Source organism: Pygoscelis adeliae, unplaced genomic scaffold, assembly GCF_000699105.1.
Source record: "Pygoscelis adeliae isolate BGI_AS28 unplaced genomic scaffold, ASM69910v1 Scaffold262, whole genome shotgun sequence".
In the NCBI taxonomy this organism is placed as follows: Eukaryota; Metazoa; Chordata; class Aves; order Sphenisciformes; family Spheniscidae; genus Pygoscelis; species Pygoscelis adeliae.
In genome coordinates, this window is record NW_008824184.1 from 1,900,167 (window position 1) to 1,920,505 (window position 20,339).

Here is a 20,339-nt window from a genome sequence, read left to right on the forward strand (position 1 = left end):
CCTTTTTACTTCTACAGCATTTGAAGTACCTTATCCTGTTGATGGTTCTTAAGCCAGAGAGGGATGTTAGCAGGGCTTTTTAAGTTAGGAGTCTGTGCATACGAGCTTCACCCAACCAGCAAGAGAATTTCTTTATTGCGTGACATTAGGGGCACTCTGTAATGTTTATCTTGTTTGGAAGGGCGTTCAGATCTTTAACGATCAGAGAAAGGGGTAAGGGTCCTCTAGAAATCTCATGTGACCTAAGTTCTCTGGATATCGACTGAGTGAGGTTTTGGACCAATGTTTCTCGGAACTAGTATGTACTGATGAAACCCTGCATTATTTTTGGCGCACTGGCTTTTTGAATTATTACAAGTATTTCTCATATTCATGAAATCTTTTTTTATTTTTCAGATTTCTTTTGATGGCATCTATGCAAACATGAGAATGGTTCACATACTTACATCAGTTGTTGTAAGTCTTCATATTTGGAAGGAGGGTAAACAGTTTCTATAGTGACATAGAATTGTTAACTAGTCCACTAATTGTAATACAATGGAGTGAATATTGAACTTTAACAGTAGGCTCTTTTGCCAAGATTGAACTTTAAAGAATCACAGTAATAGCTATTCTGTATTTTTGGCTTGGAAAGGTTCAAATACAATTTGCAGAGGTATAGGAGATTTCTTAGGTGCACTGGTCATATTTTGAATTTTCTGTCTCTAGCGAGGTTATGGATAAATAAAATGAGTCTGTGTGCAGGGAGTGGAAGCCTTTCTCCCCAAATTTTAAGGGAAGTCTTGACATGCCAAAATTGAGTAAGGCAGACTGTCCCACATCTGCTAGAGTCCAGGATAAGCCTTCATCCTTATTTGTACCCACACATATGCACAGATTTTGTTTTTGCACAAAAACTTGTTTGTGTGCATAACTGGTCAAGAGTCTTGTGAGTACCAAATATGCTTCTGTGAGTATCTTTAAAACCCTTCAGAACAAATTTTGGTACACACCCAGCTGTTTGCATCTGCAGAACACAGTGGTGTATTTATAAATGGGCAAATGTTGAATGAGTAGATTTGACTAAAAACTGAGCTGTATTTTTACACATTGTACTTACGTAAAAAATACATCTTTGAGAAAATAACTCAAATGTCACTTGTCAGCCTCATAGAAAGCTGTATTTTCATTTTTCTCGCATTCTAGGGATCCAAATGTGAAGTACAGGTGAAAAATGGTGGTATATATGAAGGAGTTTTTAAAACCTACAGTCCTAAGGTAATTTTTTTCTTTTTGACTCTTCCCTAAAAGATCCTAATACTGAATAATCAATGTTTGATTAAAATTTGCATATTTATTATGAATTATTTTGACTATTAATGTCTAGGTTTACACAAGCAGTTTCATTTTTGCAAACTGTTGTAAATGTCTGTTTTTTGCAAGTATGTGAAGTTATCGAATAGCTTATTGTTCATTAAGTTAGTGTATTCTTTTTATATCTCTAATAGTGTGATTTAGTGCTTGATGCTGCTCATCGGAAAACTGCAGAATCCAGTTTGGGGCCAAAACGTGAAGACATACTAGAGAGTATCTTGTTCAAGTCTTCAGATTTTGTTATGGTGCATTTTAAGGATATGGATACCAATTATGCGAGAAGAGGTATACTTGTTTTTAAAGTTGTCTATGTCTTAGATCATAAGTCAAGATTTTCAAAGTAGCTGCTTTAGGATCCAAAAACTAAAGTTCACATTTAGACTCTTAATGAGTGCGGAACATCCAGTTATCCCATTAAAGTCAATAGAAAGAGCGGATGCTCAGCACCTCCCAAAATCAGAAATTTATCAAAATTTAAAAAATAGATTGCAGAACCTTTGTGAGGGCACACTGCTTTGAGCAGCTGTTTTAGGTGTCTGGAAAGCAAACACTTAGTGGCGTTAACAAAATTTTTTACAGATTTTGTGGGAGGTTGGTTTTTTTTGTAAATGTCTTTCTGAATTTGTCTATTAAATGTTATATGAGAATCCATGAATATATAAATTCTTTATAAAAAAATCATTGTTCAGAGTTGGCGTATATCTAAAGTCTATATTTAGTTAAGTAACTTTTGTCTCTAAACGTGCATTCATACAAATATTCTAAAAATACTACTGCTAAAAATTCTTAGAAAATCCACTATTTGTGTTCTTAATTTCTGCTTTACTACTTGTAGATCTGTAGGTAAGGCTCTCCAAAATACAGAAGAACCTAGTGGGGTGGCAGGCAAGTAGTCTTAAAATCTTGAAGACATGGCTTGAAACTGTCGGAATTAAACAATTTTACAGGCAGTCAGGCAGTCTTCATACCTCTTCTTTTAATGTCTGCCCTCCAAGACCCTAATTATTTTTCTGGAACCTAAGAGGCTCATAAGTCAGACAGCTCCAGTTCTTTTGCAGGTTTTTTTTGGGCAGCAAATCTCAAGGGTGTTTATGCTTATGTTCCTGATTTGCTGGGCTAAGGAATAAAAGCAAAAACATAGCTTTGTGTGCCATGGAGTGAAATTGCATATGTGTACATTTTCAGGTTGATTAACAACTGTTACTGGGAGCTAAGTGGTTATTGTAATGCACATGGTTTATTCCCATGTAGCAGTGACTTAGAGATGCATAGGGACTGGTGGACATTTAATGAGATCTTTCTCTTTTCACCTTGTGTTTGTATGTGCATATGTTCTTGCCTGATTTAAAGCTGAAGAATGAGAGGCTTGTTGTTTCAAGGAATTTGCTTTTCCCAGAAGAAGATGCATAATGTCAGAGCAAATGTAGCGTTGAAATGCAGATAAGTTCCAGGTTCTGGATGGGACTTTGAATTTAAATTACACGAGAGCTGTTTTATAATGGGTCTGCTATGAACATCACTTTAATGTAAATGCAAACTGGGCTCTCCATTACCCAATCTTTATAGATTTTGAGCAGACAGAATGAAGAATATACTACTACTTCTAGGAATAATTACTCAGTGGAAGTTTTCTAGAAGAAAATGACTGCTTCAGGTTGAACAGTCGCTCAGTTCACTTTATTAGGTGGAATGTCTTAGAATCTAAATCTATTAAGTAGCTGGAGAGGACAGCTGAAATGAAGCTGTAGAGACTTGGAGCAAGATAAACTGGAAGGCTGCAAAACTTGATAACTCGTAGTGGGTAAATTAATCTGCTTTCCATTTTGTCTCAAAAATGTATTCTCTTGAAATGACACTTGAAAGTTTAAGTCAGTCTGTGACCACACCTGCAAATTAGAGCAGCGAAGGGCTTTCTGCTTCTTGGGAAACTAACTAAGGATTCAAAAGAATGGAAGTGTATGAAAATGCATGCAGGAACTGCTGGCCTTTTGTTCTTATAAATAAACCCAAATCTTCGTGATACTGAGTCAGATAAGCCTGTGTGATTCACAGTAAAAACTGAGTCTGAACTCCTAGGTGAGGAGATGGTGTTCCTTGCCACGTTTGTATTGGGAATGGTTACTGTCTGGTGCCCAGAGAAGTTTGACAGTGTTGCACTTATCCAGGAACAAATATTTTTAAATTGCCTAGCCCTCAATGTTTTTTTGGCTTTCACAGACAAGTTAGTAGACAATTTGGATGTATTTGGTTGGAAAGGCAGCTTGCTCTCACTTCTTTAAAAATGTAGTCAAACAAAAGGGCACTTCACAAGCACTCTGTTGCCATAGGAGAGGCTTACCTAGAGTAGGGTTTGCTGGGGTCTGTGTATGTAGTTTGTCCTACCCCTTAGGAGACTACTAGACTTTTGAGGAGGCCTTGAAGTAAACTTAATTTCTGCAAAAGGTACTGTTTTGGAAATTTTAGTGCATCCTGGTTTCCTGGTTCAGTGTAAGTATCTGGAGTTGTATGGATTTTTATTCTGGCATTTGCTTCTCTGCTGAGCTGGAGGAGTGTGGACAAATGGTGCTCCTGACTGTGAGTCTTGATCTTCTGACTTAGCCTCAGCCTTGAATAGCAGAGCTGTTAGCTGCATTGTCTGCCTGTCTGACCAAGTGAGACAGAAGAGACTGTAAGACTACTGGAAAAGAGCAGCAGGTGGGGAGAAAGGGAATGGGATGGATTCTCCTTTCAGAAGAGTGGAAGATACAGTTGTGTCTGAAAGAAGTATCTGAAATAGTCTGCCAAGCACCTTTCATTGCTATTGTACTTGTGCAGCTTTGGAGCAGTGAGCCTATAATTCATCCTGCAGCTACATCAGTAGTGTGAGTGCAGGGGAGGTAACAACAGTATAGGCTTGGGGTGGGTGAAACCACCCCGTTCGGAAGCAGCAGTCTTAGATTTGCTTGTGCCAAGCATGACATTGCACCTTTAGACGCAGCAGTGGAGAAAGTGTGGTGCCTGCCCAGATTGTAGAAATTGGAAGGGTTGGGAGAAAAAATAGTAGGTCTGCGTAGATAGGGACGTTCTAACAGTTTATGTTTTAAAAAATAAATCTGTTCCTACTTCCTGGGCCCTTATTTGCAACTCTGTCAGTCTGCATAGACCTTCATGCTCGTGTAGATTCCTGTTAGGCTTCAGAAGGAATGGAAAGGAGACACCTGAGGGTCTCTCGCTGTGGAATTCAGGCTTTCTGCAGTACAGGCAGGCTGATGAATGAAACATGCATTGGAAAACTCAGGTGAAATTGGCTTATTTCCATCATCCCCCTTTCAAACTATTCTGTCTGCATTTAGAGGCACAGGCACTGTCTTCTGCATGTGACAGTGGAAGTCGACTGCTAAAAATCCGCTCTAATGTGCAAGTTGAAGTCCTTGGCTGTACATTAGCATGTAACGTCTTTCTGCTTCACCTTCTGAGGCAAAGGTGAAGTGTCTAGATCTCGTAGTTCCTAGATTACTTGGGCTGCATGATTGAAATAGGAGGGTATATTTCTCCTGTGTTGTACAGAACAAGCTCCTAGCAGTGTTTCCTGTAGTCCTAAACACCGATCAGTCAACAGTGCTGGTTTGCATATGATTCAAATTTGAGTAAGGCCTCAGAGTTGCCTTCTTGGGTTCTCTTTAAAGACAAGACAATTCATAACTACTGTTAAAGTAAAAGGCTTCTACAATGTTTTTATTGTTTTCTTGGCACTGTTACCGCACTCTGAGAAAAATACTACAAATGTAATGAAAAAAGGCAGAATAGAATTGGCTATTTAAGTTTTTCCTTGAATTAGCACTGAAAGTGGCATCCTTCCAGAGAAAGGTGTTGCAAGGGGAATAGCAGTAGGCCTATTATGAACAAAGGAAGGAAATGTTGGCTCTGCAAAGCTGGTGGTAACTAGTTTTAATGTTTCACATCAGTAGAAAGTAGTTACAAAACAAATGAGAGTTTACTGTTGAAACTTTTTAAGATGAAACCTCAGTTTACTTTGGCCCATGCTGAACTTGATCAAAGCTTGCAGTGTGCAGCATGAACACCTTTGGCACATAGTGACGATTGGTTTAATAGCATTTGAACTGCTGAGTTGCACTTAATTGCGTATTTGTGCTCTTCACCATTAGTAGCTCAAAACATGTTTGCAAAAACAAGCATGTTAAACACTGAAATTAATTAAACCCGGACTCTTAATTGCTCTATTCTGGCAATTTTTTCTTTAACTCATTTAGTAGCACACACTTGAATTTGCCCAAGCTGAGTTTTTCTCAGAATGTGTACATTTAATTTGCCTTTACTTAATGTGAATTTCTGTTGCAGAGAATTGTCCTTGGGATTTTTTTTTCTGGTTAGCAGGCTTTAAAACAAGAAGCGAGGTCTTTGATATCAAACTTCTTTGCTTAGGAGATGTCACATTAAGCAGGTACAGAGGCAGTGGGGGCTAACCGAGTGTTACAGCTCAAGCTCTTTGTTTGACCAGTTTTCATTTGATCTTTAACTTGGGTTTTACCCTGTAGAAAAGGAATTGATTAAAAATTTGGCCATATCAAGGTGTCATACGAATTGCTCATTCAACAGCTCGGAGATACAAGGCACCAGATAAGTGGGAGGCTGAGCCTGTGCAGTCAGTATCTTGTCTGTTATTACTCTGCCAGCAGTTCATGTTTTAGCTTCTACTTTACTAATAATCTTAAGAGCAGTATTTTTGTTTTGAAAACAATTATTTGTAGAATTTATTTTTTACATATGTTCTCAATTTTGTTGCTTGTTAATTTTGGTAAAGTCTTGTTTGACTTGCCGCATTTGAATCTTGGTGTCCCGTGTGCCTGCCTAGCTGTTTGTTCCAGGAAAACAGCGATCTGTGCCGTGGGGTACCATTGTGCTACATTTAAACTTTGCCTGGATGCTCATGAGACCATATTGTCTGACTAGAAGTCTGCCTTTGTAGCTTGAATTTCTACTAACTCTGGATTTTCTTTGAGTTGTAGAGATTAAACTGATGTTGCAGTCTCACTTGTGACTTGCATTCTAAAGTGAGAGAGAAATGAAGAGCAGTGCAGCTTCCTATGCACCATGATATACTGGATTCTACTAGGAAACTTAGCATTGACTGTACATATCTTACTCAGATCTGTAGCATTCGTTAGAGAGCGGAGTTTTTGTTTTGACTTGGTTCCCCCCCAGTTCATCTGTATCATTATAATTTTTAACAGCACTCTGCTGAATGTTTATGTGGCTTTTTAAATAAGAAAATTAGTGGGTTGAGTACATGAGTCTTGTTAAGCTAGTATTTTATTGACAGTATCCAAAATGTCACAGTTGTGTATGAAGTTTGTCTGAAGTAATTTAATAGAAATTAAGGAAGCACCCTTCTGAAATACAGATCATCATCTCCATCAGGTGCTTTCATCAGTCCTCCTAACTCATATTTATGTAATCTTACTGGAGAAGGGTTCCTTCTACTCCTAGCAACGTAATGTAGAAGCAAATTTCACAGTTTCTTTGGTGACATAAGTGGCCTCCAACTTGCATTTGGTGTAAAATGTCCAATCTGAGAGGATCAAACGTGAAAAATTGAATTAATGATGTTCGGCACAGAAGCAGCACTGGTCTGTCTGGGTTATGACAGCGTTAGGTACGGGGTATTGATAAGGTAAATGTAGAGCTTCCAAATGCAAGTGCCTTACTTTTGCCTCCCTGTTAAATGTCCTCTTTGGTTACTACTTAACTGTGGATTGAGGTAGCACTGTGATACTATGTAGTTTCAGATGACATTTAAACATACCTTCTGTTATAGTATATTTTAAAAGCTGTTTGTGTGGAGGGAAACTGAGAGATGTTTTCTTTTAAGTTGGTATATCTTAGAAATCTGTAGGCTGTTTGGAGGGGTTTTATTTGTGAAGCAAAATGGGGAAATACATGGGACTGTAACAGGTGGGAACATTGCTGAGGTTTTACTGTGAAAATGATCTTTGCAAGGTGGGAGATGTATAATCGGTTTGAATATGTCTGTGAGAGGGACTGAAAGAGTTTAGCTTTGCCTGAATTCAGCCATATAATGTGAAAAAATCCACCTGTATTTATATCTGATGTCTTCCAATTTTTTCTCTCTCCATATCTGTTGTAGTTCCTTCAGAAACAGGTAACTTTTTTTGGCAGTCACTCTATGTCTCTGCATCTTGCCTTTCATAATGCTTTTGTTACCATAATATATAACGGAAACTTAATATCTTTGCTCGCACATTTATGGCACTATAAAACATGCATGCGTAACTTCACAGAATCATTTAGAGTATCTTGCAGTTAGTTGGTGACTTCTATTCTCACCCTTGATTCTTACCTATTCTGAACAGTTGAAAATGCAATGATTGAAATTTTGCGTCAGCACGTAGGTAATACAATGATACAATGACTCTGTTTCAGAACAGTTTACAAGTAATCCCAGAATGTGCCTGCTAAAGGCATTGCATTTAGTGACAAGCTAAAATATAATCTCACGTGAAAGTGTTAACTGTCAGCTCTGTAGGTACTGTCACAATTTTGGTTGGCAGCCTATGAAGTCTCGCAGAGTGATTGATGCAGGTTTTTGCAATTTCACATGAGCCCTAACAGTGGTGTGCCTGGTTAGGTGTCTTTCTTTCATTTGGCTTTCTTTTCTTATTTTACTGATTCTTTTGTATTTGAAATGAATGTTTAGCCAATAAACTTTTCTTATTTTTCATACATCTTCTATAACATTTTGTTTCATATATGCTTATTAACAATGCTTAATTGCTTATCCATAGTTCCGTTGGTCTTTGTGTACGAGTTGAGCAAGCATTTCATGAGATAGTGCGCAATGTTATTAGACAGACTAAGCACAGTTAACTTTTATGACAGATCATACCAATATATGTACAGAACTTGACTGTGAAATTGGGTAAAACAGGAATAATAAGCTAATAATAAGCTATGTCAGCAGTCTCTCTTTAAAAAATCTTCAGTGATTGTTTAAAAACTGTAACATCAGTGGCCAACTTCATATGTTGTGAATTCTTTTCATGATGGCTTTAAAGTTCATTTTTCTTAGTAAGATTTCAGATCTTGCCAAAAGATAATTTAAGCCACGTTCTTCCATATCTGGCTCTGCCTGGTGGTTTGATCTCATCTTTTCTAAAGGTCTGAAATGTTTGCTCCTTATTTTATCAGTATGATAATAGGAAATTCTAGATTGAAGGCTGATTTATTTTAGGCTTATTTATTTATTTACAAGCTTCTAACAAGCCTATTTTATTTTTTAAAGTTCCTTCTGTTTAAGTAATTTAAGAATTTGCAGGCAGCTCTGAGATTTAGTTGCTTACAAATACAAAAGCTTGGCTCCCTTGATGAATGGCTTTGTACATTTTTTTTTTTTTTTTATAGCACTAATATTTTAGTATTATTCCTTCTTAAGTCTGGTTTGAATGAAAGATGAACAAGTGAAAATAAAAGCTCATGATCTTTATTTTTTTATATACATTTTTATAATTTATATAAACAATAGCAGACTGTTACTGCTTAGTGCACCTAATGGTATATTTATTTTCATATGTTGTTGAGAACAAGAGGTAGAGTTTCTGAATCTTGCTGTGTGATTTGGGTAAGCTGCTTCTTGAAAAAGCTCTTGCAGGAAAGAGGACATCTCCGTTCATGTCACAGTGAATGGATGCACCAAGCTAATGGATAATTGAGTTACACTGCAAAGGGAGTAAAAGTGTGTGCGTGCATGCTGATGTGTTGAGTAGTTGTGGAAATAGAAGCAACTCAGATATTTAAAGGGAAACTTGTATTCTGCCCATTTATTTAGGGAATGAGATTGGGTTGCATTCATGCTTTTTTGATATTTGTATAACATGTTAGCGTGCAGTTGTGTGGGCTGTTTGGAAAAGTATATTATACAAGTCTTGGGTTTTCTAGAAGAATGGGGATCCTCGGGTAGTCTTTCTTTCTTTTTTTTTTAGCAAAAACACATGTAGTTTGTGTAAAATATTTTGAAATCACTGAAAGTAGTTACTGCTATTCTTTGATGCCTTGTCTCATACTTTAAGTTGCAAAAAACCCCTGTAAACAAATGTATTAGAAGTTAGTCTGTACTTCCATAGTTATTCTAAGTATGAAGTAGGCACCTTTTTAATGTAGTCCTATTGAATACAGCAACTACAAGAGAAGGTGAACGATGTTTAATGTGCCTGCGATTCAGCTGTATTTGGCTGTTCCTCAGATAAACTAGTGTGTACATCTTCCTGTACTTAAGCAAATTGATTTCACCCCCATCCCTCCCCACTCCATTGTAGATGCTTTTACTGATTCAGCCATCAGTGCTAAAGTAAATGGTGAACACAAGGAAAAGGATCTTGAACCATGGGATGGAGGAGAGACCACCGCTACTGAGGAGCTTGAGGCATTAGAGACAGATGTTGTAAGTAATGCTTTTTTATCATCTATGACAGTCTGTAGAAAATAAGATATTTCTCTGGACATGCCTTGCAACAATTCCTTAATTTTAATCTAGTAATGAACTTTTGACTAAAATTGCTGGTCTACATTGTATGGGTGTATGTTCAGTCTTTGCTAGCAGCTGCCACAGTACTTTTTTACAATTTGAATAAGAATAGCTGGATTTCAAATGCCACTTTTGGCAAATATTGACAAATGGCAGCTGCTGTGGTAAGGGACATGTTTGACTCATGGACTGGCTGAAAGAGGAGCTTTTATTAAGGACTCCAAATTCAGCAATACGTTGAAGTGATTTATGTTTAATCAGAGCATTCCTGTTTGACTATCATTGCGTTTGGAAATTATGGCGAAATTGTGCTTAGCTAACTGTCTCTGAGCTAAGATGAAGGAAATTGATGGAAGTCTGACCCATGACTTAATAAGCACAGATACAATCTCAGTAGATTATGAATTGTTAGATGAAGAGTATGGTCTCAAATGACGTTTCTTTATATATCATAGCAGTCAGCTTTTACTCAACCATGCATTCTTTTTAGTAAGGTATTCAGACTGCAATATGTTAAAGAAAGAAGATAATATTACTGATTAGAGGAGAATCTAGTCATGTTACTGTGGAGCATATTAACTTTGTCTGGGTAGAACAGTTATCCTGTCAATTCTAGTGTACATATTGTACAGCTGAGATTTATTAGAATACTTAATACTGTCAGTGCTTTTATAAAACATTCAAAACATTTATCGTTGTGCTTGAGTGCTGTAATAGCAGTTTTACTAAAGTGGGGAAGTTGTGCAGATCAACAGGGGTCTTCTGCCTGTGGTGTGTGTCTCTCAGGTAATTGCATTAGTAGTGCATTTGAAAAGTTTCAGCACTTGCCACAGCAAGGGACATTTCTAATGTTCAGAAGTGTCAATTTGCACTTTCTGGAAAAGGCATTAATGTATGTATTTCTTGCTAGCCAGTAATCTTCTAATACAGAGTGGGCGTGGTACTTAAAACCTCATAAAAAACCCACAAATACACACAACAAACAAAAAAATGGTTTTTGAAGGTAAAATCTGTGCATCTGATGAACAAAGTTCCATGAAATAAATTGTGGCTTTAGTAACTTTGTTATCTGGACGGTGAATCCATAGGCCCGTGAAAAAGGGCAAAAGGTTTAACTTCTGCCATCAGCCCTTAATTTTAAGGGAATGTGTTTCCAGTGTCATTTTGAAAAACGAGCATCATTTTCTTCTAGTCTAATGGATGGGATCCCAATGACATGTTTCGTTACAATGAAGAAAATTATGGTGTAGTATCAACTTATGACAGCAGTTTATCTTCTTACACGTAAGTTCCAAAATATTTTGTTATTAGATTTGTATTTAATGTTCTCCCTGGTTTGACAAGCTTTATATTCTGAAGATAATCTTACATACTTTCTAAAGTTCTAGAATCGAATAACTGAAAAAGCAATGAATGAATAGTGCTTAAGAAAGCTTGCCAGCGTTCTGTGAATAGTTAGATGTAGTAATCATTATATATTCCCTTAAATGGGCACAGTTCATTCCCATTGCAACATTTTCTGAATTTAGGCATGCAATAATGCTTATTTCTTACAAAAACTTTTATGAATAAGGTGGAAAACACCAAATTGTGAAACTGTCTTTACATAGCTGCTATACCTATAATTTGTGTTTAACCTAGCAGAACAGTTTGACTAAATCCTAATTTTATTGAGACAATTGATCTGGTAGATATTGGAATGTTGAAATGTTGCTGATAACTAAGGGGGGGTTGTGTACTGTGGATGACTTGGTTAGTGGACTTGTCCTGATCTAAACTAAAGTTTTAGTTACAATATAGTAACAACATGAATATAGAAGTAGTATAAAGCCTGCTCTGGCTACTTTGGCAGTGTGGACCTGTTCCCAATAGTCTGCAGCTATAATGTTAACTGCAACTGCAAAACAAATCAATTGCAGATGTTCAACAGCCATTGTGAAATGTCTTTAATGTTTTCCCACTCTTTTAACCCCCAAAGTGTAAACTTATTTTTGAATGTCAAGGAACTGCAGTGAATATTTTGATTTTTGTATGTAGAATTGGAGCACTTGTCTACAGGTCTCTGGTTCAGCAATTTTATTTTTACCATTTTGTTAAAATAGACCTGTAGCGTGGTGATAATCAAAGTGTCTTAATCGGCTTACATTTGAATCCTGGGGAAGCTGTTCTTTTGTATACTTCACTGCTCTAAGTACTTTTTGTTCTTTTGAACTTCAGTCTTCCATCTTTCTGCTTGATGGATATTAATGGAAACAGATTAAAAACATGAAGGTGGCTTTGAATTGCCAGTGACAAATTCCATTGTTTCCTAGTCAAGCAACTTGCTTTGCCTATCAGTTTGCTAAACTGGGAAACTCCTTTCCTGGTTCTCCAAGTATGTGATGAGCAGCAGTGTAGCTAAATGCTTATATGTGTAACTGAAGCGCATTGTGAAGGATTTATTGTTTGATTGTTTTCTTTTCCTAGAGCTAAGCGTTAGCAGGTATAGTTTGTCAAACTGCATAAAGGTACAAGTTTGTGTTCTAGCAAGTGTACTGCATTAGTATGTTGATCAGCTGCTGTACATGCTTCTCTCATCACCGGGGTTCTGAACAATGTCGTCTTGCCCATCCCCTTTGTTTCATCTTTAATGGCTTTTTCCCTGTTAGAAAATGTAGAATCATTCTTCCGCTTGTTTAGGTTGCCATCAGTGCCACTGCATACATCCTTTCATTTTTTTTCAGTCACTTTAAATAAATGAGGTTGTTATTGGGTGTTCTCCTTTCTTGTGTGTATACTTAATACAGGGTATATGAGGCCCGTGACTTCAGGTTTGTATGCACTGTGTTCATGCATATCTTATTTGAGCCAAAGCTTTACGCTGAAGGGTAAGGTTTTTATTTAATATTCTTGCAGTTACCATTGATAAGACCAGTAGATGTCTCGACTGGCCAAAAATGTGTGTGTGTGGAAAAACTTGTGATGCAGTAACTGAGTGCTGGCTTGGAATTTGGCAAAGCCACTTGTTTTCCTAGTTCTGCCACCAACACTTGAGTAATCGTGCATATATTATTTCATACTTGGCTTGTATCTCCACCTACTTTCTTTGTTCTTCTTTTTTATATTATTCAAAATATGTGCAGTAGTGATAATATAATGCTCAGCATAGCATGGTCCAAGCCTCAGCTGTGTTCTGTTCATTTTTATGTAGTTTATTCTAAAGTAAGATTGGATGAAACGACTTTTGGAACTCAAAATTAGAATTGGGGACAAAGCGCAAAGTTGTTTTATGAAACCTGGTACTTTAACAAAAATTAGAACAGGTAAAAACCAAAACCATGGGTGGACAGAATGAAGTGCCAGGTATGATGTCCATCTCTAGTTATCCCTTTCAGTATTTCATTGCTCGTGTATTGAATTCTTACTTGGTGGCTTTCCTAAGGGAGCTACGTATGCTTTTTGCAACATGCTATTACCTAATATAGATAGATGGAATGAATGGTTTTGAGGTCCTAGGACATGGCAAATGAGTCATGGGTTTCTGGTCCCGTGCTCTAATGTATTGCATTCATCTTTTCTGCAGTTATTCATAACAGGAAGAGCTGAAATTCTGTGGCTGGAATTATCAAAGGATTAAGCATGTAACTCTTTAATTTCAATAGGACTGGGGACTCTTGTGTCTGTTGGGAATGTGTAAATAGCTAAAGAAATTCAAATTTGGTCTCTTACGGTAGCTTCCTATCTAAACAGCAGACTAAGGCTTTTTATTCCTAATGTACTCAACCGTGTTAGAAGTTGGAGCCTTTGCATAGCTTTAGGGACTGGGGATTTTGCAAGTCATATGGAAAAGCTCTGCACCCTGACCTCAGCTCTCTAGGCAGGTAAATGACACTGAATTTGCACATAATACCAAACCAGTCCAGGAATATTGACATACTTACAGTAAAAAAGACAGCAAGTCTGGTGGCTTAAAAGCAAGTTTTTTTACTCTGACTTGGTTAGAAGTAACGCTGTGTAATTTTTGTAGCTCCTTTGTGCTTTTGAATGTGTTTCAGAGATTCTTTTCCTTTCCATTGTCTTTTAGGGTGCCATTAGAAAGAGATAATTCAGAAGAGTTTTTAAAACGGGAAGCCAGAGCAACTCAATTAGCAGAGGAAATTGAATCAAGTGCCCAATACAAAGCTCGGGTTGCCTTGGAAAATGATGAAAGAACAGAAGAAGAGAAATATACTGCTGTTCAGAGAAATGCTAATGAACGAGAAGGACATGGTGTGAACACTAGGTACTTGCATACACTATGAATAGTATTTTTATTTAAATGATGTACATATTTTGGTACAGTAGCAATTTACTCATTGAAACTGTGCTTTTTCAGCAGGGCTGATTAGGTTGGGAACCTTGTGTAAACAATCATGTGCTGTTTTTGGCACCCGTGCTAACTTGTATGCCTCTGCCTGGCCCTGTATTATCTCTGTAGTGAAACAGACTTCCCCATTCTGATATGTCACTGCGGCGAATTCATACAAAATTACAGGAAAGGGCAGTGGTTTCGGTATGTCATGGAGAATTTCAGGCATTGGTACTAAATCATTCAGCGTCTGTGGGCTTGTAGAAAGTGGACTCTGTGGTCAGTATCAAAAGCCAATTCATGAGGTGAATGTTAGGTCAACATCTGATAGTATATAGAATTTTCCTTTAGCTTGATTTGAGAAAGGTAGAAAGTATCAGCAGGGCACTTGATCAGGTACTTTTCATTGTCTTTCAGTTCTGTCTTAACACTGATAGAAATTTGCTGTGTTTCAGAGAAAATAAGTACATTCCACCTGGACAGAGGAATAGAGATGTCCTGTCCTGGGGAAGTGGAAGACAAAACTCACCAAGGATGGGCCAGTCTGGATCAGGCCCACCAATTTCAAGGTCTGGATCCCATACTTCAGAATTCAGTCCTAACTCTGGAGCAGATCAGAGAGTAGTTAACGGAGGCAAGTATCTGAAGTCTAAATGAATGTGCCTTATAAAATTGCAGGCAATTATCTCATTATGTTGAAACTGCATATGGTGATATAAACATATCTTAGGATATGTTTTTCATAAGCTAGGTTAGCATTCATCATTTAATGCAGAGGTTGTGATTTTGATTTGGGTTTAACTTACTCATAATGGAACACTCACTTGACTGCACCGTATGTAGCTTTGCGGAGCAGAAATGTCACTTGTTTTTCTTCTCAAACACCTTTGTCTTAGATGATGGTGCAGTATGTGGTTTTAAGGATTAAAAATTGCTTGATGTATTACTACTGCTAAGCTCTGTGTGGAGGAGTAGCAATGCTGACACCTAGTGAAAGGGAGGTGGCAGCCAAGGAAGCATCACTCTTCCTTTCTGGTGCACAGATCAATTCTGTTTCCCATTAAAAAGAATAAAGCAACTCACTGACTTTACGATGATGTGAGGGAAAAAAAAATCATTGTTGGGAACGTAAGAGAAGTGTTAGGGGAAACGGAATCAAAAGCCTTCTCTCCAAATAGGTATTTGAGTATTTTCTGCTATACACATGGGTAATATTTATAAACAGACATCACTAGGCACTGTATAGCAGGAATCGGTGTTTCGTAAACCGAACACCATTTTTTGAGATGGATTTCAGCAGTAGCCTATCTTGAGGCATTATTTTTATAAGTTAAAAATGCTATTATATGAGATTGCTGTGAATAAATGAAAAATGTGTAATAGTCAAGTGCCTCTATCTGGAGAGGAAGTCTGAGAAACATCTAAAGGTAAGTGAGACTTCCTTTTCAAATACAGAGTCAGCTGTATAAAGGATGTACAACTGAGTCTTGCCCAAACCATGCTAACCTTGAAATTTGTTTGTAGTATTTGTGGTTTCTGTCATCCTATTACTCTGCTGAATGAACATCATATACCTAAAATATTCAGAATGGCTTGTGAATTCAATTTCTTTGTTTTGGAAACAATGAACCCTATATCCTAGATTAAAATACTACATTAATACTTCAGATAACTGATAAAGGCATAAACGTCAGGATTCAGACACTGAACACCGCTGTTTTTTGTAAAGATACAGTTCCTAGAATTGATATTGCTCATCATTTCGTTTGAAAGTAGCAGTTTGTATAGTCAATAGTATATGTGAACCGCTGTGTGAGAACCTCTGGTAGCTATATTTAAGGACCTTGTCAAGAGTGATGCATACTGTAGAACATATATATGATAGGCTAACAGATCAAACTTTACTGTCTATTCCTTAGTAGTATTTGTAGATCCTAATTAACCCTTTGGGGAGTTTGTGATATTCAGATGTTAAATTTGACTTGAACTGGAGGAAATAACCTTGCAGAGACTATTTTATTGGTTGCAGAAATAAACTAATCTATCCCCAAAGGGTTAAACATGAAAAATCATTTTGTCATATTTTACTTTTTTTTTCTGTTGACCTTTTTCCCCATAATTTTTCTTTAGTTTTTATACTTTCCTTCATATCATTTGTTCTGTCAGGTGTTCCCTGGCCATCGCCTTGCCCATCTCCTTCCTCTCGCCCACCTTCTCGCTACCAGTCAGGTCCCAACTCTCTTCCACCTCGGGCAGCCACCCCTACACGGCCGCCCTCCAGGCCCCCCTCGCGGCCCTCCAGGCCCCCGTCTCACCCCTCTGCTCATGGTTCTCCAGCTCCTGTCTCTACTATGCCTAAACGCATGTCTTCAGAAGGTACAATACCACGATTTGTTCATGTTTTTGTTTGTCTTTGTTTAACTCCTTTGTGAGTTTAATTACAAAATTGTTTTTCCTCTTCATTACTTAACCTATAATTTGTGTTTAACTTTAGTTTATCAGACTATTTCTATTAACCTTTTTATTTGAAGAACTTTACAAAAACAAAATAAAGCTGCGAAATTTCCCAAGTTGGTATGAAATAAACTCAGCTTTGTAAACGCTGCTCAGTGTCTTAACTTAACCCACAGCAACATGCAGGACCTGATAACTTTAGAGGGCATTTTTAGGAATATAAATTTATATAAAATATCAAATATTTTAATACAGTTGTCCCACAAAGAGCAGTTTCAAATTCAACTAAAACATTGAATTACCTTTTGTAAAAAAACAGTAATAATAATAAAAATGCTGTATTCAGAGAAGTGCACTGTGGAATGGAATAGGATAAGCTGCTTCAAAGGCGCATCTGTAGAAAACTTTAGATCTGTTTGCATTGAGGCAGAACAGTAAGACAGCTCCCTGGCAGTCAGTAATATGCAGAGAAAGGCTAACCCATGAGTCTTTGGTAACTGTACGCAGAAGTATCTGAACTAAATTTATTTGTCCTCTGAGGGTACATTTTAAAATTTTTGTTTTATTTTATTTTATTTAAGTGCACTTAAAAACTAGCCTGCACAGCATGGTCTAGCAAGCCTGGAAAAACGCAAAACGGTTATACTAAACTCACTGGAAACTTGCAGTCTCTGCTGTAGCTGGCTCCATGGGAGCCACGGGACCGAGAACAGTCGTCCCACTAATTGAATCAGTAACACTGTTCTGCAGCTTGCCTGATAAATGCTCGAGATGGTCCATAACCAGAAAGTGGATGGTAGTAGGCATGTCTGTACAGCGTGCTACTGTCAATTTATCAATGTGAGCTTTTTTTATGTAGTAAGGTACTGAGAATCCACATGCATATGCAGTTATTTTTTAGCACTTGCAATTGATTTGTCAGGCATGCAGTGAACTGCTGCTTAGTGCAGCATTTAATTTTTGCTACTAGAAGAGGATTGCTGGAAAGTGTGTATTCTTTAAAATACTTGCATGTATGTAATTTTGATTGAAGTGTACTTCAGATTCATGGTTAAAATAGAGGCTGACATTTAAAGATTGATGTAACCAGAAGAGGTACTTGATATTTTAGAACCTTCTCTGAAACCAGAAAGCCATTATCTGAAGTTTTCTCTATTATTGACCTACATTAAAAATGAACTGTAATCAGCCAGATTGTCTTCACAATACACAGTTTTAACTTGTGAAGTATGAACGTTTGAGTCTGATCTTCTAAAGAAAATGTTAGGATGTAGAAACTGTATTGCTGCTTAGACTTGAGCATAACTATTCTGTGGCAGCTGTAGAAGCCGTTCAGAATTACTGTATTCACTTATGACTTTAGCTTCTGGCGTTAAACATGCATGACTTGAACCTTGGGATAACAATAACTTGTTTAGTTGCAATTTTGCTGACTTGTAAATGAATTGTGACCTGCTGCAGGCAATTTAGCCTCGGTGCAGAATGCTCTGCTGAAACTCCCCAAGAGCATTGGTCAGCCAGCGGTGACTACTCTGTAAATAAATGTTTGGTATCACTGACCATGTGACAAAAGCGATGGAAATTTTCTCTTTTCTGGAAAATGTTTGATAGCCTGGAACTGTGCTTATCCAGAGGGAGCTGGGCCACTAACGTTTTTAGCTTGTCTTGCAGTAAGCAATATTGGATACTTGGATTCAAATATTTTAAATCCAGGACTTGCATACCTGTTTCAATTCTGATAAAGCTTCTAAATATCAATGAACGTGAGCTGTCATAGCAAGGTGATGCGTGTGTTGGTAGTCTGGCTGGACCAATGGCTTGGCCTTTTTTGTCTCGTGGATCCCCGGTTCTAGTCGATGTCAGTGTAAATTGCTTGACTGTATTACTGCATTATTGAGAGTTATTAGATTAAATCCAGTTTTAAAAACAGATAGTATGTTTGGGTACTCTTAGTGATGGACGTTAAGTACTTATTGTATGGGGTTGTCTTCTTTTTCTCAGGGCCTCCACGGATGTCTCCTAAGGCACAACGGCACCCTCGAGGTCACAGAGTCTCTACTGGTAGGGGTACAATTTCAAGTGGCTTAGAATTTGTATCTCATAATGCACCAGGGGAAGCATCTACTACTGCAGTGGCACGAGGCAGCCCTTCAGGTGGGACGTGGTCATCAGTTGTCAGTGGGGGTAGGTAAAGCTTGGCTTATTGCAGATGGCTTGCCAGGGGTACTTTAGAGTGTGAATGCTAAGCAGAATACTGCATTTCTAGACAATTCAGGCTCTGAATAAAGACTGGTCTACTAACTTAGCTTGCTTAGATGAAGTGGGAGAAGGATGTTCCCAGATAGCTTGGTAAAATAGTTGGCGAGTCGGTCCTTCAAGTGCAATATTGTCTTAACTGCAGAGAGGTTAAGTCAGATGGTATATGAAGAGAAAGGAAGGAAAAATGTGGGAATTAGTTGTTGAAAGAAGTAATTTTCAGGGAAGTTTCTGAAAAGAAGAAAAGTTACATACATTCCATTGCATCACTGAATTTGGTTAACGGCAGTGTAACTGGATTGTGGTTTACAAATGAAGGAGGTGTTTGGATAGAGGAAGGTTGGTGTTAAAAGTGAAGATGAAATGATATTCAAGTTAAGTTGGATATATTTTTCCTTTAAAAATTATGCAGGTTTTAAGTGGTCATTTTGTGTTTGTCTAAGTACTGTATTAGCAGATCTAGTCAGTGTCTCTTCTTTTTTGAATCAGTTAACATCTTTTTTTAATATTTGACTTCAAATTTAAAGCTCAGTCGTGTGACACAGGCCCTAGTCTCGAGCTTTTGTAGTTGAGGCCGTGTTCTAGTGAGTCGTCAGCAGCTGGGCACGTTCTTGAATCGAAGGGCAAGTGAGTGACAGTTTGGAGTCTGATACTTTTTAGCAGTGCTAGAATTCTAGAGGAGTGTAGTTGGAATGCATTTTTCAGAAAGAAGGTATGAATTAGACCCCCATAGACCTGTTGCCTTGTGGAAAAGATTTAAACTCTTCTGTTCTGGCATTATCTCTGATTCATCTTCCCTCCCCATCCCCCACTTTATATATTATTAACATGCAAGTAGGACTGTTAAAAGACTTATCTCTCTTTCTCCTCGCTCACTTGAAGTTAATATGTGATGTAAAGCAACTAACTAGCCACAGTGGGATGAGCAGGAAGCAGGAGGTAGAACTTACTGTTTAAAGAATATACAACTTTCCTTGCTGCTTTAACACAGGGGCAAAAATATACATCAAATAATCTTCTTTCAATAGGATGTGTTGTTTTTTTTCCAGCTGGCAAACCTCCAAAAGAGGACGCTGTAAAATGGATGTGTTTTTTCAGCCCTTTTAAAAATGTTTTACATCTGTTTATATGGAGACCTGACCACCTTTTCTGTTCTGCCTGAAACTGTGTTAATGTGAGCTGTTGTAGTTGTACTACTGGGGGGCTGGGGAGCGTATTGCAGTTTCATGGTGGGACTACAGGGCAGTGATATATATTAGGGGACAATCTGCAGAAAAATCACACCACTTATCTGAAATGCTGCATTGTAAAGAACTAGGAGATGTACCTGAAAGGTAAACAGGTTTTTAATTACTATACAATGTTCCACTAAGTCTTTTAAAGCATGTTTTCAGTCATTTTAAAAATAAG

The 20,339-nt window shown here is 37.6% G+C and overlaps 1 protein-coding gene across 1 annotated transcript in view; it reads left to right on the forward strand.

Annotated features, from left to right (window-relative positions):
* ATXN2 (ataxin 2) overlaps positions 1-20,339 on the forward strand; it is a 45,477-nt gene that overhangs the window by 1,289 nt on the left and 23,849 nt on the right. The window contains exons 2-11 of the mRNA XM_009334420.1: positions 397-456; positions 1,186-1,257; positions 1,488-1,638; positions 7,499-7,513; positions 9,684-9,808; positions 11,085-11,176; positions 13,956-14,153; positions 14,675-14,853; positions 16,386-16,595; positions 18,675-18,857. Of these exons, the coding sequence (XP_009332695.1) occupies positions 424-456; positions 1,186-1,257; positions 1,488-1,638; positions 7,499-7,513; positions 9,684-9,808; positions 11,085-11,176; positions 13,956-14,153; positions 14,675-14,853; positions 16,386-16,595; positions 18,675-18,857 (1,258 nt within the window). The 5' untranslated portion in view covers positions 397-423. The remainder of the gene's footprint in view (positions 1-396; positions 457-1,185; positions 1,258-1,487; positions 1,639-7,498; positions 7,514-9,683; positions 9,809-11,084; positions 11,177-13,955; positions 14,154-14,674; positions 14,854-16,385; positions 16,596-18,674; positions 18,858-20,339) is intronic.